An 18,619-nucleotide genomic window follows, 5' to 3' on the forward strand; every position below is an offset into this window, starting at 1 on the left:
TTTCAGTATGTACCTTTCAAAGGCAAATATGTACCTCTGTGGACTAAATTGTACCTTATAGTGCTATGGTACCATAATGTACCTTTAAAAAAGGTACAAATTTGTTCTTTTAAGGGTACTGCCCCAGTGACAAGCCTTTTGTACCCTTTGATGGCAAATTTGTACCAGATAAAGCACATTAAAAGACCAGTATACTGTTTATCACATTTATTAAACATTCAAAACAATTACAATCCTGACAATTCACAGTATGAATGTTTTAAGCTCCACAGTGTCACAACAGGATGCATATATTTACAATTATTAGCAATTTTACAATAATGAAAAATCTATATTTTTCCTTCAGTTCACATTGCATTCATTGTAACTATAACCTTAACATTTGATCAATTGTAAACAGCACATAGCACTTCAGTTACCATTTTTAAACCATGAAATAAAACTTGTGACATTAACAAAAGAAGCACTAGACCTCATTTTAAGTACATCTTTCTACTGCATTCTACATTTTCTAAAAATAGACAATAAAAAATTAAACTTATAACCAAGTTTAAATGCATAATTTAAATAATAAAATGCATAAATGTGATAAGTTAATATTGATACGAATTCTAAAAAGAAGAACTATAAAACACACTAAAGATTACCAAGGATTAGGTTTTATGTCAACCTAGTAGATCCTCTGCAAGCATCTCTTCTCTTGCTTCTTTGGAGACTTTGGCTAATGGAGCTTTTCTTTGAACAAGCTCAAGCACCTTTGGCACAATACTGGTAAACGCTGTCCTTGAAGCGCTGGCTTAAACTGACAGGTGATGGATGCATTCGGTCAACATCATCAAACAACTGAAAATTGAAAAAAAATTAGAAAATTAATCATTCAGTTCAAAACAAACAAAAGACATAAAACATTCTAATATTCTTTGTTGCCTCTTTCATTGCCATTTCCCTTTAGTGATCTCATTGTTTAAATATTACTTGGCTTGAATGACTTTATTTATATATAAGTTTAGAAAATTAGAAATGTTTTTACAATAGAGTTAAAGCTGTTAATGATCATTTTAGCAGATGTCTCAGCTCATATTGACATTCAAAATGTATTTTAAGCTGAGAACTGATTTAAAATCTCACTGACCCCTGAGGTTGTCTTCAAGAAAGGGTACTTCTTTAGTATATCCTCTCGCACCTTGCTGTACTGGATATGCAGGACATTCAGATGACCTTCAACGGATGATGCATCCTCACCAATGACAGCAACCACCTATTGGATCAAATTTAAAAGTCCATATTAATAATAAAAAAATACAACAACAATAGAGACCTTCCTCAAACTGCATTTATTTTGTCTGTTCCTGATTCATCGCAATTTGAGTGAATAATCAGATGTGCAGTTTTAAACGTGTTCTTTTAAACATGCCCATCATGATGGGAAATTAAGGCCTTTTAACTCTGGAATAACAGTCCTGTCAAGAACTTGAAGGTGAATTCCAATTGAACTGCAGAAACCATGTCCCAGAAAACATTTTTCCCCCTCAATAACTGCATAATCAATGTCTGTCTTTGTATAATAATAATGGATTGGATTTATCTGTGCTTTTCCAGACACTCAAAGCGCTTACATTGTGTCCATTATTCATTCACTCCTCATTCATACTTGGTGATGGTAAGCTACTGTTGTAGCCACAGCTGCCCTGGGGCAGACTGACAGAGGCGTGGCTGCCATTTCGCGCCTACGGCCTCTCTGACCATCACCGGGATCATTCATGCACATTCACACACCAGTGGAGCCACACTGGAGGCAAGGAGGGTGAAGTGTCTTGCCCAAGGACACGACATTTTTTGGCTGGTGGGAGCGGGGATCGAACCGCCAACCCTTCGGTCATTGGACGACCCGCTCACGACCTGAGCCACTGTCGCCCGTATAGTCAATATCTTGTTAATTATGCAGAGCTTTGTTGTGCAATCTGCTGTTTCCCTAGAAAACTTTAAACTAGTTTGGATGATCTGCCTTACTGCACTGTTTGACAACTAAACTGAATTGGAAAGACAGCATGACTTTGAACGCTTGAAATGACTTTGTGAATAGATTATTTACTTACTTTGGCAAGAGAGGTGTCTTCAACTCTTCGTCTTGTTGTAGGACTGTGTTGTAATATTATTGTGTCATCTGAGTCCACTTCAGTATCTCCACTTGAACTGGTATTGCAGCTCTTTGCAGGACAACTCGGCTGATCTGTCGAAGTATTAAAGCTTTCAGTTACTGTAATATTTAAATTAGTATGATAGCAAAAACAAAAAAAGTAAAAACAAAGATTTTTAAATACTGACCGACTTAACGGTTTAGCAGATTTAATATCTTGTCTAAGACAACAATAGGATAAAAAACTCACTTATTTGCCCGTGTTTTGTTCCCCACACTATCCTGTCAAATAAATCATTAACCCTTAGACTCCTATTGATGCAAATATACAATCAAAACTCTTCAGCTCAAAAATGTTCTTAATTTAGCATGTACTTGAAAGGAAAAACACAGGTTTTTTCCCTTGGAAGTAAATTCAGGCATCAAAGGGGAATTTACCCAAAACCATTCAAAACAAAATAGATAAATTAAAATTTAAAATAAAAACTTCACCTTCTGGATTTGTATCTTCGGCCAGACAAATCTCCAACACACCAAGGTTTGGGTTTTTCAACAGGAGATCAAAAACCTGCTCATCAACTTCTGTCTTTGAGTCATCAAACACTTTCAAGTCCAAGGTTGGGATGTTGAACTTTTTGGCAGCTGTGAACACAGCAAAATTATGTTTACAATACAGCACAGAAATTATCTTTAAATTAAAAAGCAATTAAAAAAATCTGTTTGCATCACAGCTGACAGTTTATCCACAAAGTTGACCGATTCCTGTAAAGAAAAATGCTGGAAATTGTGATGTTTCCACTCACCGCATTCCGTGACGAGTATCTGGAATCACGGACCTCCATTTAAAAAAAATAATCTCTGCAGGAGAATGATCAAAAGCACAATGTAAACTTCGCTTGACCAACAATGAGCGATCATGACAACCTAAACAGTCTCTGTCACTGTCTTGCATTCGAGAAATGGTGGCTGCGCGCGCACAGCAGCTAAGGCAGGCTGACATATAAATGGGAAGGACCGCCATACTGCGGTGTAAAAAAAATAAAACGTTTATGGACTCCTACACATTACAGATTAAAATGATTAACGCATTGAATTCGACGGACCTGATAAATATCAGTAGGAATTATGGAGCTGGTCGTTTCAAAAGTAGCTGGCTTCCATACTAAGAAAGACAGAAAGACAGAAAAAAAAAGGGGGGGGGGGTAGGCAACAACAACCGGTGCATCAACGCCAGCGTACATCGGTAAACGGCGACAGAATTATCTAGAGAAAAAATGTATATATTTCAATGTATTTAATGGAACGCGGTACAACACCAATAAAAACAACAGCTTAATTTATTTAATGGCTGCATTTAGCTGAACTTCAAACGGCTGAGGCTAACCGTTGCTAGCAAACTCCCGCTCGTAGTTTGCAATCTCCTCACAGGCACATACACGGTGGAACAGCAGCATTCCACTACAAAAAAGTTATTCCTTACAGATAAAATAACCGAACCCGCTTAAAACAAGTTTCCAACTTATTTTTGAGCAGTTAGCAGACTTACCTCAGTCACAGCCTCTATCTTCCTCCGGCCGCTGCGGGATAACAAAATGGCGGAAGAAAGGAAACTTAAGAAAGTAGAGTGGGCGTGGTCTCGCTGGTTAACTCCAACATATTTCCTCTACGTTTTTAAACCTACTTAAATAAAAATTACTGATGGTAACTCCGAAAAAAGTACTCTCTCATTTTTCCTGTGTAGGTACAAAAGCTAAAAGGTACTAATATGTACACTTAATGTAACGTAGTAACAGAAATTTACTTTTTTATGAGAATGTATGATTAGAAAAAAAATAACTTAAATTAACAGCTCAAAGACTAGAAATTTAAATTGAACTTAAGCCAAGTTAAAATACACCATATAAGGTTAAAAACATCAAATAATTTTGTCTACATTGTGCTTTTGCTCTAAATCAAAGGCAAAATTTAAAACAGCTCTTATATAAGTAAAAAAAAAACAGGCTCACACTAATACATGTTTAAAAGTTATTATCTTGATGCTCTGCACAATCAATACAATATAATGTGCTTGTGTACTGTTCAGAACTAGTCATAAAAGATGTGTGGTATCTTAAATATATTTTGTTATTTTGTGCATCTTTTCCAAATAACCAACAACGTATTAAATGATTTTGGGTGACGTTTCATGCACTTTGAATTACTACTTTTGTCACACAAGTGATTGTACCTTTGTTTGTGGAATAAAGGGTCCAAATATGGGCCCTCTGATGGTTGGAAACATATTTGTACCTTTTTTATCCTTAAATGGTACATATGAGTACCATAAGGTGTAATTATGACTCATTTAGGGTACAAATTCACCATTTGTACCCTAAGTGTTCACAAACGTACCCCAACCGTACCCTTTTTTCTGACAGTGTAGCTGCGGGAACAACTCCAGGCGTCCGCTCACGTGTGGAGAACAAAAGCTTTATGATCTACTGAATGCATGCTGGGAAGTTCCGGCCGCATGCTGAGGACCACATAGATACTGGCAGCAGACACCAGATGCTGTGATGGACTGAAGGAAGTAGGCGGGCTCCTCTGTCAGCCAATCTCTAGCGACCAGAGGCGGAGATTCAGCGGCCCTCATGCTTCAGGAGGAGGGACTCTGACCACATGTTTAAAAGAGCCATGCTTTGGAAAAAGCTTTGTGTCCAGACAAGCTGCATGTGATTTGGAATGTAACCTCTTACGTATTGCAGGCCTTGATTTTGGACACCCAGATCGATCTGTTTTATTCTTGTTTAGAGCTCTTTGTTAGGGAAATAAAACCTCTTAATTTTATTCCGTTCGTATTTTCTGGTCATTCTCCCGACATACAAACACGCATGGAAGAAATCTCAAAGCGACAGATTTCTCATTTTTCTTCATACTACAGCATCAGCCCCGTCAGTAATCTGAAATTGTTTATTTTAATATATGGAAATATGTTTCGAAGGTCCTTTAATTGGTGGACAACGTGTTGGTGCTTGTTATGCTAATTTTGTGAAGCTAATTTTGTGAAATTTGTTATAAGTAAAACTTTAATTTCTTTATTGTATTTTTCTTTAGTTTTCACGGTGCATGAGTACACGTGGTGCTTTGGATGGTTGTGACAAGGACCAATAAAGTACGCACCTGTTGAAGCTCGAAGCGTCTCGTTTTATGACCAAAGAGGGGCTGCTACATAGACTATAGAGGTTCTCCTTTTTTAATTTATGGATGCTGGTGTGCCTCAGGATTTTTGTCAAGGATAAAGTGTGCCTTGGCTCAAAAAGGTTGAAAACAGTGCTCTAAATAACTTAAAACAATTGGCAAGAGTCACTTCGGAAACGTGAAACTGTTTTACGCATGCCCCACCCCCCTCTTTCTGCAGGACTATCAATGAAGTTTATTTTAGTTTGTCATGGCTAACACAAGCGCCGGCTTTAATAAACATATTTTTTCGATCTGTGGTAGTACAGTAAAACAATTTACCGGCCATACAAAGGACTTTTCTGATGACTTTGGAAATTTTTAAAAAAACGACAAGATGTAAAGACACGACACTCAGCTCAGGGACAAGCCCTAAGCACCAGAGCGATGGAGGCTCAAATCTACCACACCAGACAAGACCACGGTGTGGGCTGTGCAAAGAGGCGCCTGAAACAATCCAGCACATAACTGCAGGGTGTAAGATGCTGGCAGGGAAAGCATACATGGAGCGGCACAATCAAGTGGCTGGAATAATAAACAGGAACATGTGTGCAGAATATGGACTGGAAGCCACAAGGTCAAAATGGGAAACACCTGTAAAGGTGTTAGAGAATGAGAGGGCAAAGATCCTGTGGGACTTCCTGATCCAGACTGATAGGATGGTAATGGAGAACCAACCAGACATTGTAGTGGTGGATAAAGAACAGAGGAAAGCCGTTGTGGTGGATATGGCAGTGCCAAGTGATGGGAACATAAGGAAGAAGGAACATGAGAAACTGGAGAAATACCAGGGACTCTGAGAAGAACTGGAGAAAGCATGGAAAGGGAAAGTGCGTGCAGACTGTTACCGTCATGGTCTAAATGGCGAAATTCAGAGTTTAAAGATGAACACAGGATGTTTTTGGAAGAATGGGAAGATTCTTATTTTTTTAACTGAACGGAATGGCAAATCACTTCCTGCAGCCTCAGAAAGCTGCAATCCAAATAAATAAAGTGCAGAACGTGATACTGCTCGCTGGACGGAAACTTTACTTTGCGGGTTGAGGACCTGCAGCAGAAATGACCGCAAATCACTTTTCTCATCGACCCTTTAATGCCGAGGTCTGACTGCCTGAGATCCCCGCTTTTCACTGATGAGTCAGCGAGCGAACCAGAGATGATTGAGCTTAAATCTCTTTTGAAAGAAGGCCTGTTACGTTTTGGAGAACGGAAAAATACCCGTGTATTGTAACTGCTACGAGGGTCGAACCCTGTTTATTACCTTGAAACACGTGAAATCAAGGCATCGGTCCGTTCTGACTGACACTCACGTAAAGGAACTGCTCAGAGAGGCTACAACTGGCCTGGGGGTTAGCCCCGCCTTTAGCCCCTAAGACTCATGGGAAGTGGGGAGTCTTGGGTGTAAAGCCATGGGCAGAAGTAACCTCCATGCTTGACTATTTGTGTGTGTGTTCAAATAGTTGGGATCTGAACGCTGACAGGAGGGGCACGAGTAGCTCTCTGACGCAGCCAGGTAATTGGCAGCTCATCGCTTGTTTGCCAGCCACATTGATGTATGAGCTTAGTCATTGCAATATTTTAATATTCCATCATTTATCAGCTTTACATGCAAGAAGTCAATCATTATATTTTAAAAAAAATTTTTATAAAGCAGCCTCAAGTTTCTTAAAAAAAAAAAGGGGAAACATTTATTCAGCTTTTAAAAGACTTTCTATTGTAGTTCATGTCACAAACTAACTACAGGGCCAACAGTACAAAAACAGTAAAACATGATAAACAGCCTCACATCCTGCCTCAGGACCTGCAAGTTGGGTGCCATTTTGACTGAACTTTGCACATTTTTCTGAATATTTAATGAGAGAATTTAATGGAGAGTAAATCCAGACAGCCCTGCAATTGTCTGGACAGCCATCCAGGGAGTACCCCGCCTTTGCCCTTTACTGGCTGGGGATAGGATAGGATGGAAACAAACATTTGAACACTGTGTCAAACTGAGTGTGTTTAACAGTTTTCCTCTGGTGTAATTATGATCTCTGGTAGTGCCTGTGAAGGATTGCGGCTGTGTGCCTGAGATGCCATGACCCATGCCCGTGCCACTGTCTCTGGCTGAGGAGATGAGGAGATGTGATGTTTTCTGAAGAGGATCAGATGTGGGTTCTTCTGTAAAGTATAAAGCAATGTCCAGCGCCTCCGAGCTCGACTGTTGGCATGAGCAGCTGAAAAATTCAAAGTGCCAGTAAACAGGGAGAAGCAGAAGCATGGCCAGATAGGCTGAAGACAAGCGAAGACAATTGTGGTCTGCAGAAACACCAACCTGAAGTAGCATTGCTGAAAGACAAGTACGTTGTTGCACTTTGTCTCTCCAGCGTGTTGGACACCAGGAGCTGACAAAAACACACCATGACTGGGTTGTTGTGGTAATGGTCAGCAAAGATCATCCCAATCCATGTGCTGTAGCCTGAGAGGTGCAGGTCAGTGAATGAAAAGAAGCCATGCATTATGATATTAAAACAACCCCGCTGGCCAGGAAAAACATCTACAAAAAATGATTAAGCCCCAGTGCTGTTATTCTACTTCATTCCCAATAGCACTTGTTTGAAATTGTATGTGGATGATGCATCCAGCCATCCATCCATCTTCTTTCACTTATCCAGGACCGGGTTGAGGGGACAGAAGTCAAAAAGAGCTTCACAAAAGGATAAAAACACATAAATTACAGCATAGTTAATAAAACATAAAATTATCAAATGCAGTCGGGCAGGCTGGAAAGTTTGGTTATAAAATAGGGTTTTGAGTTGAATTTTAGAAGTGTCAATAGAGTCCATTGAACGTAAGGAGTCTCTTCTGCTTTAAAGGGTTGGGGTTAGCGGTTAGAGGAAGAGCGGGGTTGCTCATTACGTCGATCGCGATCGACCGGTCGATTTTCAAGGACAAGAGGGTAGATCGCGGGCCAAAAAATATAAAAAAAAATAAAAATAAAAAATGCTTCTTAAAATCCACCAGCCAATCAAAATCCTCATCGAAAGGTACAGGACTTGATTGACATGCAGATTGGCCAATCGGACATCCTCTGACACATACGTCACTGCAGACGCGTGTTTGACCCTTGCGCTATCTTAGATGACCCCACCCTTACTTTGACGTGTTCTCCATACCATGACAAAGGTGGATAAAGGTGGAAAGATTTCATGTAATCCATGGACACCAGTGAAGATCACAAATCATTGAAGAAAAAAGGTTCAGAGCACTGTCTAGTGGGTCTAGATGACCCAACTCCCAATGGTAAAGTGCTTAGGATAGCACAAGGGTTATATTCACTGAGCGCAAACTCTCTGTCATCAGAAAGTCTCTTTCTGCCCCGCGGCACATCAAATCCCCGGCAGAGGATCACTCCGGACAACCGGAGTGTTTATTGAAGCCGCCCCGCATGTGTCCTCCTGCTATCAGCTCTGCAGTTCTCGCCCGATAAATACGAGCTGATTAAGGAAGCTGTTTTTTACGTGGCACGTGCTTCGTCCGGAGCCAGCAGCGTCTTTAAAATGCCACACTCCCCCTACTGCATGGTTTACAACAGAGCATGACATACGATAGTCGCTGCTTTCTCTCTTTGTAATAAAACGCCTCATCTGTTAATACTAAAGTATCTCTGTGTAATCTTACTGTGTAGTTTTTAATCATCAGTACACAAACAACAATGTTCAAATAAACATGTAACAAATAAACATAACCAACAAACATTCACTAATAGTATTTTATATATATACATATATACATATATATATATATATATATATATATATATATATATATATATACACACACATACACACACATATTTTATAGGTAGATCTTCAAGACATTGTCGATTCAAAAGTAGCTCACAGGCCAAAAAAGTGTGAGCACCCCTGGGTTAGTGTCTCCTGCTAATGTAGTTAAAGCGACCACTGCTATTCATTCAAACATAAACTCCCTAGAAAAAAATATAGACAGGACTATATCAACCAGGGTTAACAAAGGAAATAATTCTTGTGTTACAAAACAAGTGATGGCTCGTTTTGTTTGCAATTGAACCCTCACAAACCCTTTCAGCAATAAACCCCCCAACAATAAATGTATAGTTTATATTAAAATGCACCACTGTAGTCATTTCTAAAACCTGGGCTGGGTGTTACTGTAATCTATGCATTTATTCTGGGCAGAATTTAGGCTCACCAGCATCCATTTTTTCATATCCTCTCTGCATTATTGTACGATCAATGCGGGACACCAGCCATGTTCCAGCAATGATACTGAACATCAGCCTCACGATGCAGATGCTAATTCCCATCACAACATTGTAGAAAAAGAAGAAGTAATTGAAGCAGTGGAACGCCCTCCTAAAAAGAAAAAGAAACATTTGTTTGTTTTTCTTTTCAACAACATGAACTTAATCAAGTCATTTCTGTCCTCTTCTGGTTTCTCATTTACAAAGCTTTGCTACTGTTTAGAATTATGCTATAGGGTAGTCGAATGCTAATGGAAGGGGATGTTGTTGGTTATATTTTGTTTGTTCCATAAAGCTGTTGAAGTAATTGTTTACTGTTAAGCAGCTCAGCAATGCTGTATTTCCAATTAACTGTCAGACATTTTTTGCATACTTTTTGCTTTGCATCAACACTCATCTCACATTTTAATGTTAAAAACGAAAAGGTTCCCTTATGTAATGTCTCTTTCAGAATTTTATCCAAATACCTGTTGTTGAGAGCCAGAGGTTTTTCTTTATCTGTGGGAGACATTTTATCCTGAAGGAAGAAGACCTGCACAAGAACTATCTGAAGAACGATCAAAGCTGTCACCAGCCCAATGGTTAGGCTGAAAAACAAACAAAAGAAAAGCAGAAATCAATTGAGTACTCTGTCAGTTATTTGACCTTCAAGCATCCACAAAGAAAGCCACCTTACAGTATGATCCCCAGGCTTGACAGCATGTTTAGTACGTTTCCATGTTTTATGGGAAGAACCAGTAGATAGGCAAACAGAAGAGCGAACAGGAAGTGGATAAAGTGGACGATAAGGTAGCCTACAGGAGATAATTAAAAGAGAAAAGATAGAATATAAAACTTTAAAATGACATAAGACTGTTATAATGAAATGTTCTTTTTTATGCTAAAAACTCTTTGCAGCACTTCTTGAAACACGTATGAAGTGTGCTTCTGTCCTTTACATCTGTGTAAAACCTCACCCCACAGTGTGAAAGCTATTTGCCATCCTGAGTACCGAGCGATGGAAGCCTGTGAAAATCATTTGAAATAGTAATTGGAACATTTCATCCATGGGCATCATCATTTCAGCCGTGTTTGTCTAAACTTCTACTTGTCAGGTACAGTGAATAACTTCCTCACAGTTTTGGCCACATACTTTCAAAAATATCACACAGCCACAATGGAATGATCAGAGGTTTTTCTCTCATTAACTCTTGTGCTATCCTAGGCATTTTAACGTTGGGAGGTGGGTCATCTAGACCCACTAGACAGTGCTCTGAACCTTTTTTCTTCAAAGATTTGTGATCTTCACTGTTGTCCATGGATTACATGAAATCTTTCCACCTTTATCAACCTGGTAGGGATAACACGTCAATGTAAGGGGGGGGGGGTCATCTAAGATAGCACAAGGGTTAAACTGACTGATTAAAGTTCAACGTGTGCCTGGACTGATTGCCCACTTTAACCCCAAGCAAGTTACCACAATGCTTGGTTAAACAGAAACATAACATTTCACATTTTTATCAGACCAATGCTCATCAACAGCCTGTTGATACCGTGTATACAATGTGAGAAGCTATAAAAGATCAAATGAATGAATTAGCTTTCATGCCAATGCTGCCTTCCTCTCTACCTTGTTTTTACTTACCACACTAACAGCAGAGCGGGGTTTGTGAAACCTTTCAGGAAGAAAACCCTTCTGTCCCTTCCACAGTCTCTTCATGTGTTTCCTGAAGGGACATTAAAGGCATTTTATGAGGGAAGTCCAACAGGAAAGAAAAAAACAGCAAATTGACTAAATACTAAGTTCTCCAAAAGTGTAGATATGTGTTTCATTGCGTACCTGTAACAAACCATAATGTGGAAAACATAGGCGACTGAGTTGACACTTGCAAAAACTGTGGTGGCAAGCCATGACTCTTCAGGAGACAAACAAATCAAGAGCTGTGTTCATTTATTTTCCTCATAAATACATGTGCTAATTTCCTTCTGCCTAGCTTTCCATGTTTGCTATGACATAGGACATTTTTCTCATTCCTAAAAAGAAAGAAGCATCTGTCCGTTTTTATCTTACACTTGGAAGAAGGTGTTATTCTTGCAGAAAAAAACTGCACTAACAGTAAAGCAGAACAACTTACTCCTGGCCACATAAATGAATTCTTCCAGCTGTGGAATCATTAGTCCCAGAGCTTCGGTCTGGTTACATGAAGTGGTCACGTGTTTCAGTGTGTTCTTCCAGTTGTCTAATCTGTCAAAAACAACATCGCTGAGACTGTAGTCTGCTAGTGTCATCTGAAATGACAAAATGAACACAACACTCAATGCACAGGGACAGACAACCATTCGGATTTAGAAATCCTGTTGATGCTCACCATGTACAAGCCTATCAGGGAGATGATGAGAGTGCCAATGATCCTATTAGGAAATTTAAAAAAGGGGTCCCACTCATACACGTTTCTCTGGAACCAGCTGAGGGGTTTACTGCAATACAGAAGGAAATTGTTGGTTAACTTTAGCCAACACAGCAAAACTTGAACTGCACTGCCATCTTTCCAAAGCAGCAGCATCGATTCAAAGTGTGTCTGAGCATCTATGAACTGACCTTTGGTCTGATGCTCTGCTCAGCAGCCTCTTGACATGAAGCGCTTGGTGATGCTCAACCAGTTCTCCAGAGTCCTCCGCACATAAGAAAAAAGAGTTTGTTTGTTACTTCTATGCTTTTAGGTAGCAAAACTCATTTATTACATGCAAGTAAGCAAACATAAAGAAATGGGATAAAAGATAAAAATATTAGCAAAGGCCTAAAAATTAAATGAAATATATGTAGAAAATGTGTATAATGGGAAGCTCATAAAATAATATGTGACAAAAATATCAACGTGTTAGTCATACAGACCTCCTGTTCCAGCTGTAAACGTATGCGGGCATCTTTAACCAGCATATAAATGAAGCGTCCCAGGAGGAAGATGAGGGAGAGGATGCGAGGCCATTGAGAAATGACTTTCTGGTATTTTCCAAAGATCTTTAAAGTGACAAAGTCATTGACATTTTTTCATGATTACAATTTGCATGCAAAAATTCTATTTGGCTTGGTTTGTACAGTCTTATTTAATGCTGATTTTACTAGTTTAGTCTGGTGGCATTAACCCTAACCCTAACCCTAGTTCTCATTAAATCAACTGTTAAAGAAGGCAATTGTTTTTGGATACTCTACCCTTCTATGGTACTAATTCATCTGACATCTCTGTGACTTTCCCTCTACTACACCTTGAATTTTGGTCCTCCTGGCACCATTATCAGAGATTATGATGGATGTAGTAGACTTGGGCCTCACCTCCCCGCTTGGACATGTGGCCGCATCCCAAACTGTTACGATGATCCTAGAAGGAGCAGAGACTGGAAATATTGCAACTGTCCCTTTCCTTTTCATGTTGTATTAACAACATGTCCAAATATTTTTTCACTTTTATTTAACTTCAGAATGTTTACCAGGTCAAAGAATAGAGAATGCCCAAAATTGATCCTGCCAGTCTGCATGGTGTTGACAGACATGCAAAAAAAGGGAAATACACCAGGCCCACTTCTAAAGCTCCAACCAGGTACACAATAGCTAAAGTGAAAAGCAGAGAAGGTTGCATCAGGTCCTTGTCGCGTTTAAAGGATGCTGATGTACAAATAACAGGTAAATATATACCTTTGGCCCAAGGTGGGACGGTGAACGGGACGTAGTTTTCAGAGAAAAGCAGCAGGACAGTGGTTGACACGGCACCAAACGCAAAGCCATATGACCAACGATTACTGAAACTGCTGATGGAATCCAAAGGCCTGGTTTTGGTAATGATAAAATACCACAAACCTCATGAAAACAAAACAAACAAATTGCTTTTGGCACATTTCAGTTTTATGTGGTTTAGTAAAGTCTGAATGAAAGTCTTTAAAGTATTTTAAAGAGATACTTAAGTTAAAAAAAAATCAAGTTGTGAGACAATTTCAGACATGTTCACATGATAGACCTGCTGATATATTATTTAAATTATAGAGATGATTACTTACACTACTATACCAAAACGTCCTTCTAAAAACGGCAGTCTGCTGTCAATGATGAGCCTCCGGGCTCTTCTTTGGAGAAATGATAGCACTCCCGTAAGCAGCACCTGGTTTACACATTTGTGGTACATAGAATGCAAGCAAACCCCTGATGTAACTTTTTTTCTGTTTTGCAGTTTTTTCTGCAATTTATCACTAATTCAATCGTTTTGCAGTGTGCCAAAGATTTCTAGAACGCCGTGTAAAGTTCATGACCCAAATTTAACTGTTTCTTTATCATTTATGACGCAGTTATCAGCACAAACACAATTAGGTTTACTCCCACAGGTTTATGACTTACTGTGAGCTTTCACCTTTTAATGAAAACCCAGACATTTTTCTTCGAAAAAATTTTCTATCACACTTAATACATCTCAAGATTTTATTACAATGGCTACAGAAAACATTCAGTTCTGTCTTTTTTCCATAGCAAGCTTGTCTTAGTGTCCAGGATATGAACAGTGCAAATGTAAGCCTTAAAAATGTGAACATACATACATGTCATATACTAATAAACAAGTAGTTTTATCTGGAAAAACAACTTAGATGACTCTGATTTTATGTGAATGGAGGGTCAGTCTGATCTATGACTTCATTGAAATGAACGATAAACTCACGGCTGGTATGAGTGAAAAGTGCAGGAATAGATCCATAGAGATTTTGTTTTGACATCCCTCAGATGTGGAGTGTCTGCAAAAATACAGATGTTTTGTCACATAATGTGATTTTAAAAATACACAACTGCAGCATGAAAGTTCTAAACAAGTATAAATGAATCCCAGACTGCCTAAGATCCAGAAGCACCGGAATGGATCACAGTGTAATAAAAACACTGGTTCCATAAATGAGTCTGATTTAACAACACAAATTCAGTAGTTAAATGACACATTTGATAAATCAGGTTTCCTCAAGGCTGTTATAAGCTCATGTCCAGTCGTTACTTACACATTTTCTTCTGAGTTTATCATCTTTCAGACGTCAGCTCGTTGAAGTTGAGAAATCTTTAGCTGCTGCTGCTTCGGAAGTCAACGTGGAATTAAACCACTTCTCTTTTTCCTGGTTTCATCCACGTGACCAATGTGACCTTTGAACTCAGATTGAACTATGCCTGTTTTTCTAACAACCATTTTTGTTGAGAAGGTCCTAGATTTTGAGAAAACCCCACCCCCACCCCCCATGCACACACACTGCTACACACAAAGACACACACATGCGTCCACTGTGTTAAACAGTATTAAGTGTGTAAACAATGAGCTCATCTACTGAGACAGTCCGTTAAAGATTGACCCGGTGCGTTCAGCTCTCTCAGGAACTTCACCGTTTGAGTTTCTATAGAGGATCAATACCTGAAGGGGCTAAAAAAAAACTGGAGAACTTGAACCACAGCGGGGGGGGGGACGTTTGCCTTCCCTCATTTTTGCCAGCTCATCTGTTAGCCCCTGGCATTTCTGTTGCTTCTCTTGGTTCTGATGTTTCTTTTCTTTGGGATTCCTGCATCAGTCACTGCGACCTTCCTCAGCTGTTTGCCAATCACCACAGTGTCAGGTTGGTTGACCAAAATCATTTTAAATTTGTGTCTAAATGTCCCTCATATTCTTAGGGATTTTATTTCCCCTCGGGAATCTCTACCCAAAATCTGCAGAGAAGTTCATGTAGATGACGCCTCCTGCTTGGTTCTGACTGCAGATGTCTTCTAAAGCAGTGGTCCCCAAACTTTTTAATGCCACGGTATGACATCACACGAAGTTATCACGAACCGGTCTTTAAGAAGTCGGCGGTCTTGGTCGCCCGGGGGGCGGTTGTTCCCTGCCTGTTCCCGTGTGGCGTTGGGGGAATTCAGGCTGCCGCTGCTGCTGCGGCGGGGGTCTGGGTGTAGGGGTGGCTGGGCGCTCCTCCTCCTTCTTTTCACATTCCACCATCCATTTTAGAAGAACATAAACACTCACCTGAGCACAGGTGTTAGCTCACCTTTGCACTTATAGTTTGCATGATTGAATGACTGAAATATTTCACACTAGTTGGTTTAAAGGCATACGTATGCGTGTGTGAACACTATCTGTTTTGTGTACATGTTGACATGTGAACATTTCTTGCAGCTAGCAGGTGTGTTGATAATATTTGAGTGTGTGTGAACAGGCCCCGCCCTTTTTGTACTACATTTGAACTGTACCGTAACGATAAACAACCAGTTAACCTGTCTGCTCTATGCTGCTTCATGGTCTTACCCCCCCCCCCCCCTCTCACTATCACCCCCCCTCCCCCCTCTGACATCCCTCCCTCTACTTCCCTTCTTTCCTTTTCCGTCCGGTCCAACACCAACGATTTTCAATCATGGTTGAAATGAATAAAGTTTGGCCTCAATTACAAAAGGGGTTTGTTCAGTCACACCTTTGGTTTGTCTGAAGATTAATAACCCCTCTTGTTAAAGTAAAATATGTCCAACACAAGAGGCCCTCAGCTCTCATCTGCCTGCCCAGCTGTTGGACAGGACAAGTTAAAAAAAAAAAAAAAAAATTGAAGTCGGCGGAGAACTATTATAGCAACGCTATGCTGAAGGAGGAACAGATACGTGGCAAGAAGAACTCCGAGCTTTTATTTTGACATGCACAACTTCGTACATGGCACAGGTGTCATCATCTTCTCCCCTTCCCACACTCATGGTGCAAAAAAGAAGTGCTGCCAATTAATGTAGCTTTCTTTTTTTTGGAAGTCAAAGGCTCTCCTTCTGTCTCCTGGCTGGGCTTTTCCCCTTGGCAAAGAAACTTTCCAAAGACATTTGTTTTTTACTCATTTTGCTACTTCCTGAGTTTTATTTTAGCAGTAATCTATCACATGACAAAGAAGAGCGCCTTGGCCTGCGTCGAGAGTGACATAGACGGATGTTACAGAGAATCGGGTTATTTTTCAAAATAAAACATCTTTCAGATTCCGAATTAAATAAAACAAAAGTCATGTAAGTTATCTATTCTTTCTGTGCTCAGCTTGTCCCTGTGTGGCCTCCAGCTGTCCTTCTGTCCAGATGTCTCCAATATCTTCAGGATTTTCATCTACAACCACTACACCACCCACTGTGACCTCAGTTCTGAGAAACTGATGACAGTTTGATTGCCTTCATGATTAAACTTTGCAAAAGAAGATTTTAAAAAATGCTACGTTTGGGTTAATGCACGTTACCATTTATTTAAAAGTTTCTGTATAAGATTATTTGCCCTTCTAATTTACATTTTGTCTCTTCAATTTCCAAATACCGGATTAAGAACATTTAAAGATGCAAATCAAGCTACATTTCTAAATAAAAGGACAAATTATTGATTCAAAATTTATTTTTGGAAACAGGGACAAAGATCAGAAACATTTGATGGTACTTTTAGGGGTTTTGTGCCTCTGATTGGCCTCCTGGGTATGACATCTCAGTCTCAGCAGATCAGCAGCTTTCCTCCTTTGCAATCAGAATTTCCATCTTGATTTTTCTGTGGACAAATTTGTAACACAACACAGTAGTGACTCATGTTGTCAGATTTGTGTTAGTTGTGACTTTGTGGTAAAAAAATAACCATCATTTTGGATTTGGGGAGAAAATAAATAAAAACAGAAACAATAACAAAGATGACCTTTGAAAAACCTGCTCTTTTAGAAGCTATTGCATTTGCATGGTTTCTTTGATATGCTTTAATGTTGATGCACTCGATATATTTCAGAAAAGGACTGAAAACATCATCTTTCTCTACTGATTGCATGTTGAACTGTTATTTTTAATTCACTGGATTTTGGTCAACATTGATGCAAGAAAGCAGCGTTTACTAATTCCACCACTAGAGGGCGACATCTGCAAATGTTTCTGAAACATACAAGCTGGTGGACCCTGAGGACCTTGCTTTGGTTTGTAAAGGAACCGTAATGTGGGTGGGAGACAGCTGTGGGGGCTTACCGGCTCTGTGCACAGAGGGTACACTCATTGGCATAAGTGTTTCCATCACTGCCACACACAGGGGCAAAGTTCATGGGACACGCCGCGATCTGCGTCTTAGGACAAGACGGCTACCAGAAACTCACAAGTTAGGTCTGCTACAATCATAATTTTCCATAGACTTTTATAACATAATATATCCACACAAAAAATAATGTTATATATGTGACTTCACAAGCTTTAGGGGAAATAATTTTTACCTTTCTCATGAGGTCAGGTCTGCCTGCTGCATCTGGAAAAAAGCAGAAGAATGAAACTTACAGAAAGGGAAATCATCAATACACGAACACAGAGCGTGGAAAACAACTGAAGCCGATGGAAAAGAAAAGTGAATAAAAAGAGATAAGGCAGAGAAACTGCGCCCCATAAAACTGATAAAACTGAATTTAGCTTTGCACCTGATCATTAACCAGCTCACACGGAAATGACATTTATACACCTCTTTAAGATTTTTTTCTCAGGTTAGCTTGTAGAATTCAGTTTTGTAGTGGTGCTAAAATCCCAAAAAGTTGGTTTTAAAGTCAGAGAGGTATAAAGAAGAAAAACCTTTCAGGAAGAAAACAGAAGGATCCTTTTCCTTCTCACCTGCAGTGACATAAAGCAGCAGAAGTCCGAAGAGAACAGCTTTTCCCGTCATGATGTTGGTGAATGAGAGACTCACAATGGCAGCTGTTGGTGAGAGTGACTCTGCTTTTATCTATCAGTGAACTGTGTTTGTGGCCGTACGCATGTGAGAACACACCAGATGAAAAGTGACGTCATTCGGTAAAGTTTGAAAACGCCTCATCTGCACACATTACACCCACACAAAGATAACGACTCAAATATTGTGTTTAATCTGGAGATTAGAACTTCCCTTGATAAATAAAAATGTCCTTTTTTTGAGCACACAACCACTGGTAAACAAAAAATGAGGATAAACAGTTCAGTCATGAGACAAATTGAATAATTAATCCTGAATCATGGTGAATCA

At 39.5% G+C, this 18,619-nt stretch overlaps 2 protein-coding genes and 1 long non-coding RNA gene across 4 annotated transcripts; all 3 read right to left on the reverse strand.

Annotated features, from left to right (window-relative positions):
* Nucleotides 1–602: 602 nt before the first annotated feature.
* LOC101156226 lies at nucleotides 603–3,311 on the reverse strand. Its single transcript, XR_002289362.2, has 5 exons — nucleotides 2,941–3,311; nucleotides 2,630–2,779; nucleotides 2,097–2,230; nucleotides 1,133–1,258; nucleotides 603–843 (listed from the first exon to the last, which is right to left on the reverse strand). It is a non-coding gene; the product is annotated as an uncharacterized LOC101156226 (long non-coding RNA).
* Nucleotides 3,312–6,918: 3,607 nt separating this feature from the next.
* On the reverse strand, nucleotides 6,919–14,852 carry LOC101160617 (stimulated by retinoic acid gene 6 protein-like). Of its 2 annotated transcripts, XM_023961065.1 has the most exons (18): nucleotides 14,625–14,852; nucleotides 14,297–14,369; nucleotides 13,647–13,747; nucleotides 13,288–13,418; nucleotides 13,083–13,203; nucleotides 12,928–12,973; nucleotides 12,490–12,615; nucleotides 12,196–12,269; nucleotides 11,966–12,074; nucleotides 11,732–11,885; nucleotides 11,437–11,512; nucleotides 11,242–11,323; nucleotides 10,574–10,622; nucleotides 10,294–10,411; nucleotides 10,085–10,204; nucleotides 9,566–9,729; nucleotides 7,668–7,811; nucleotides 6,919–7,569 (listed from the first exon to the last, which is right to left on the reverse strand). In XM_023961065.1, exons 1-18 carry the CDS (start codon nucleotides 14,645–14,647, stop codon nucleotides 7,355–7,357), a joined length of 1,926 nt encoding a protein of 641 aa, XP_023816833.1. In that variant the 5' UTR covers nucleotides 14,648–14,852; the 3' UTR covers nucleotides 6,919–7,354. The 2 variants fall into 2 exon arrangements, with proteins under 2 accessions (XP_023816833.1, XP_023816838.1); XM_023961070.1 differs by lacking the exons at nucleotides 13,083–13,203; nucleotides 13,288–13,418; nucleotides 13,647–13,747; nucleotides 14,297–14,369; nucleotides 14,625–14,852 and having other exon boundaries at nucleotides 12,861–12,959.
* Nucleotides 14,853–16,842: 1,990 nt separating this feature from the next.
* Nucleotides 16,843–18,364, reverse strand: LOC101160377 (probable pancreatic secretory proteinase inhibitor). Its single transcript, XM_004084389.4, has 4 exons — nucleotides 18,232–18,364; nucleotides 17,847–17,878; nucleotides 17,608–17,717; nucleotides 16,843–17,149 (listed from the first exon to the last, which is right to left on the reverse strand). The coding sequence occupies exons 1-4, from the start codon at nucleotides 18,281–18,283 to the stop codon at nucleotides 17,104–17,106; spliced, it is 240 nt and encodes a 79-aa protein (XP_004084437.1). The 5' UTR covers nucleotides 18,284–18,364; the 3' UTR covers nucleotides 16,843–17,103.
* Between the last annotated feature and the right edge of the window lie 255 nt (nucleotides 18,365–18,619).

The sequence above is a fragment of the Oryzias latipes genome, chromosome 1, assembly GCF_002234675.1.
Source record: "Oryzias latipes chromosome 1, ASM223467v1".
In the NCBI taxonomy this organism is placed as follows: domain Eukaryota; kingdom Metazoa; phylum Chordata; class Actinopteri; order Beloniformes; family Adrianichthyidae; genus Oryzias; species Oryzias latipes.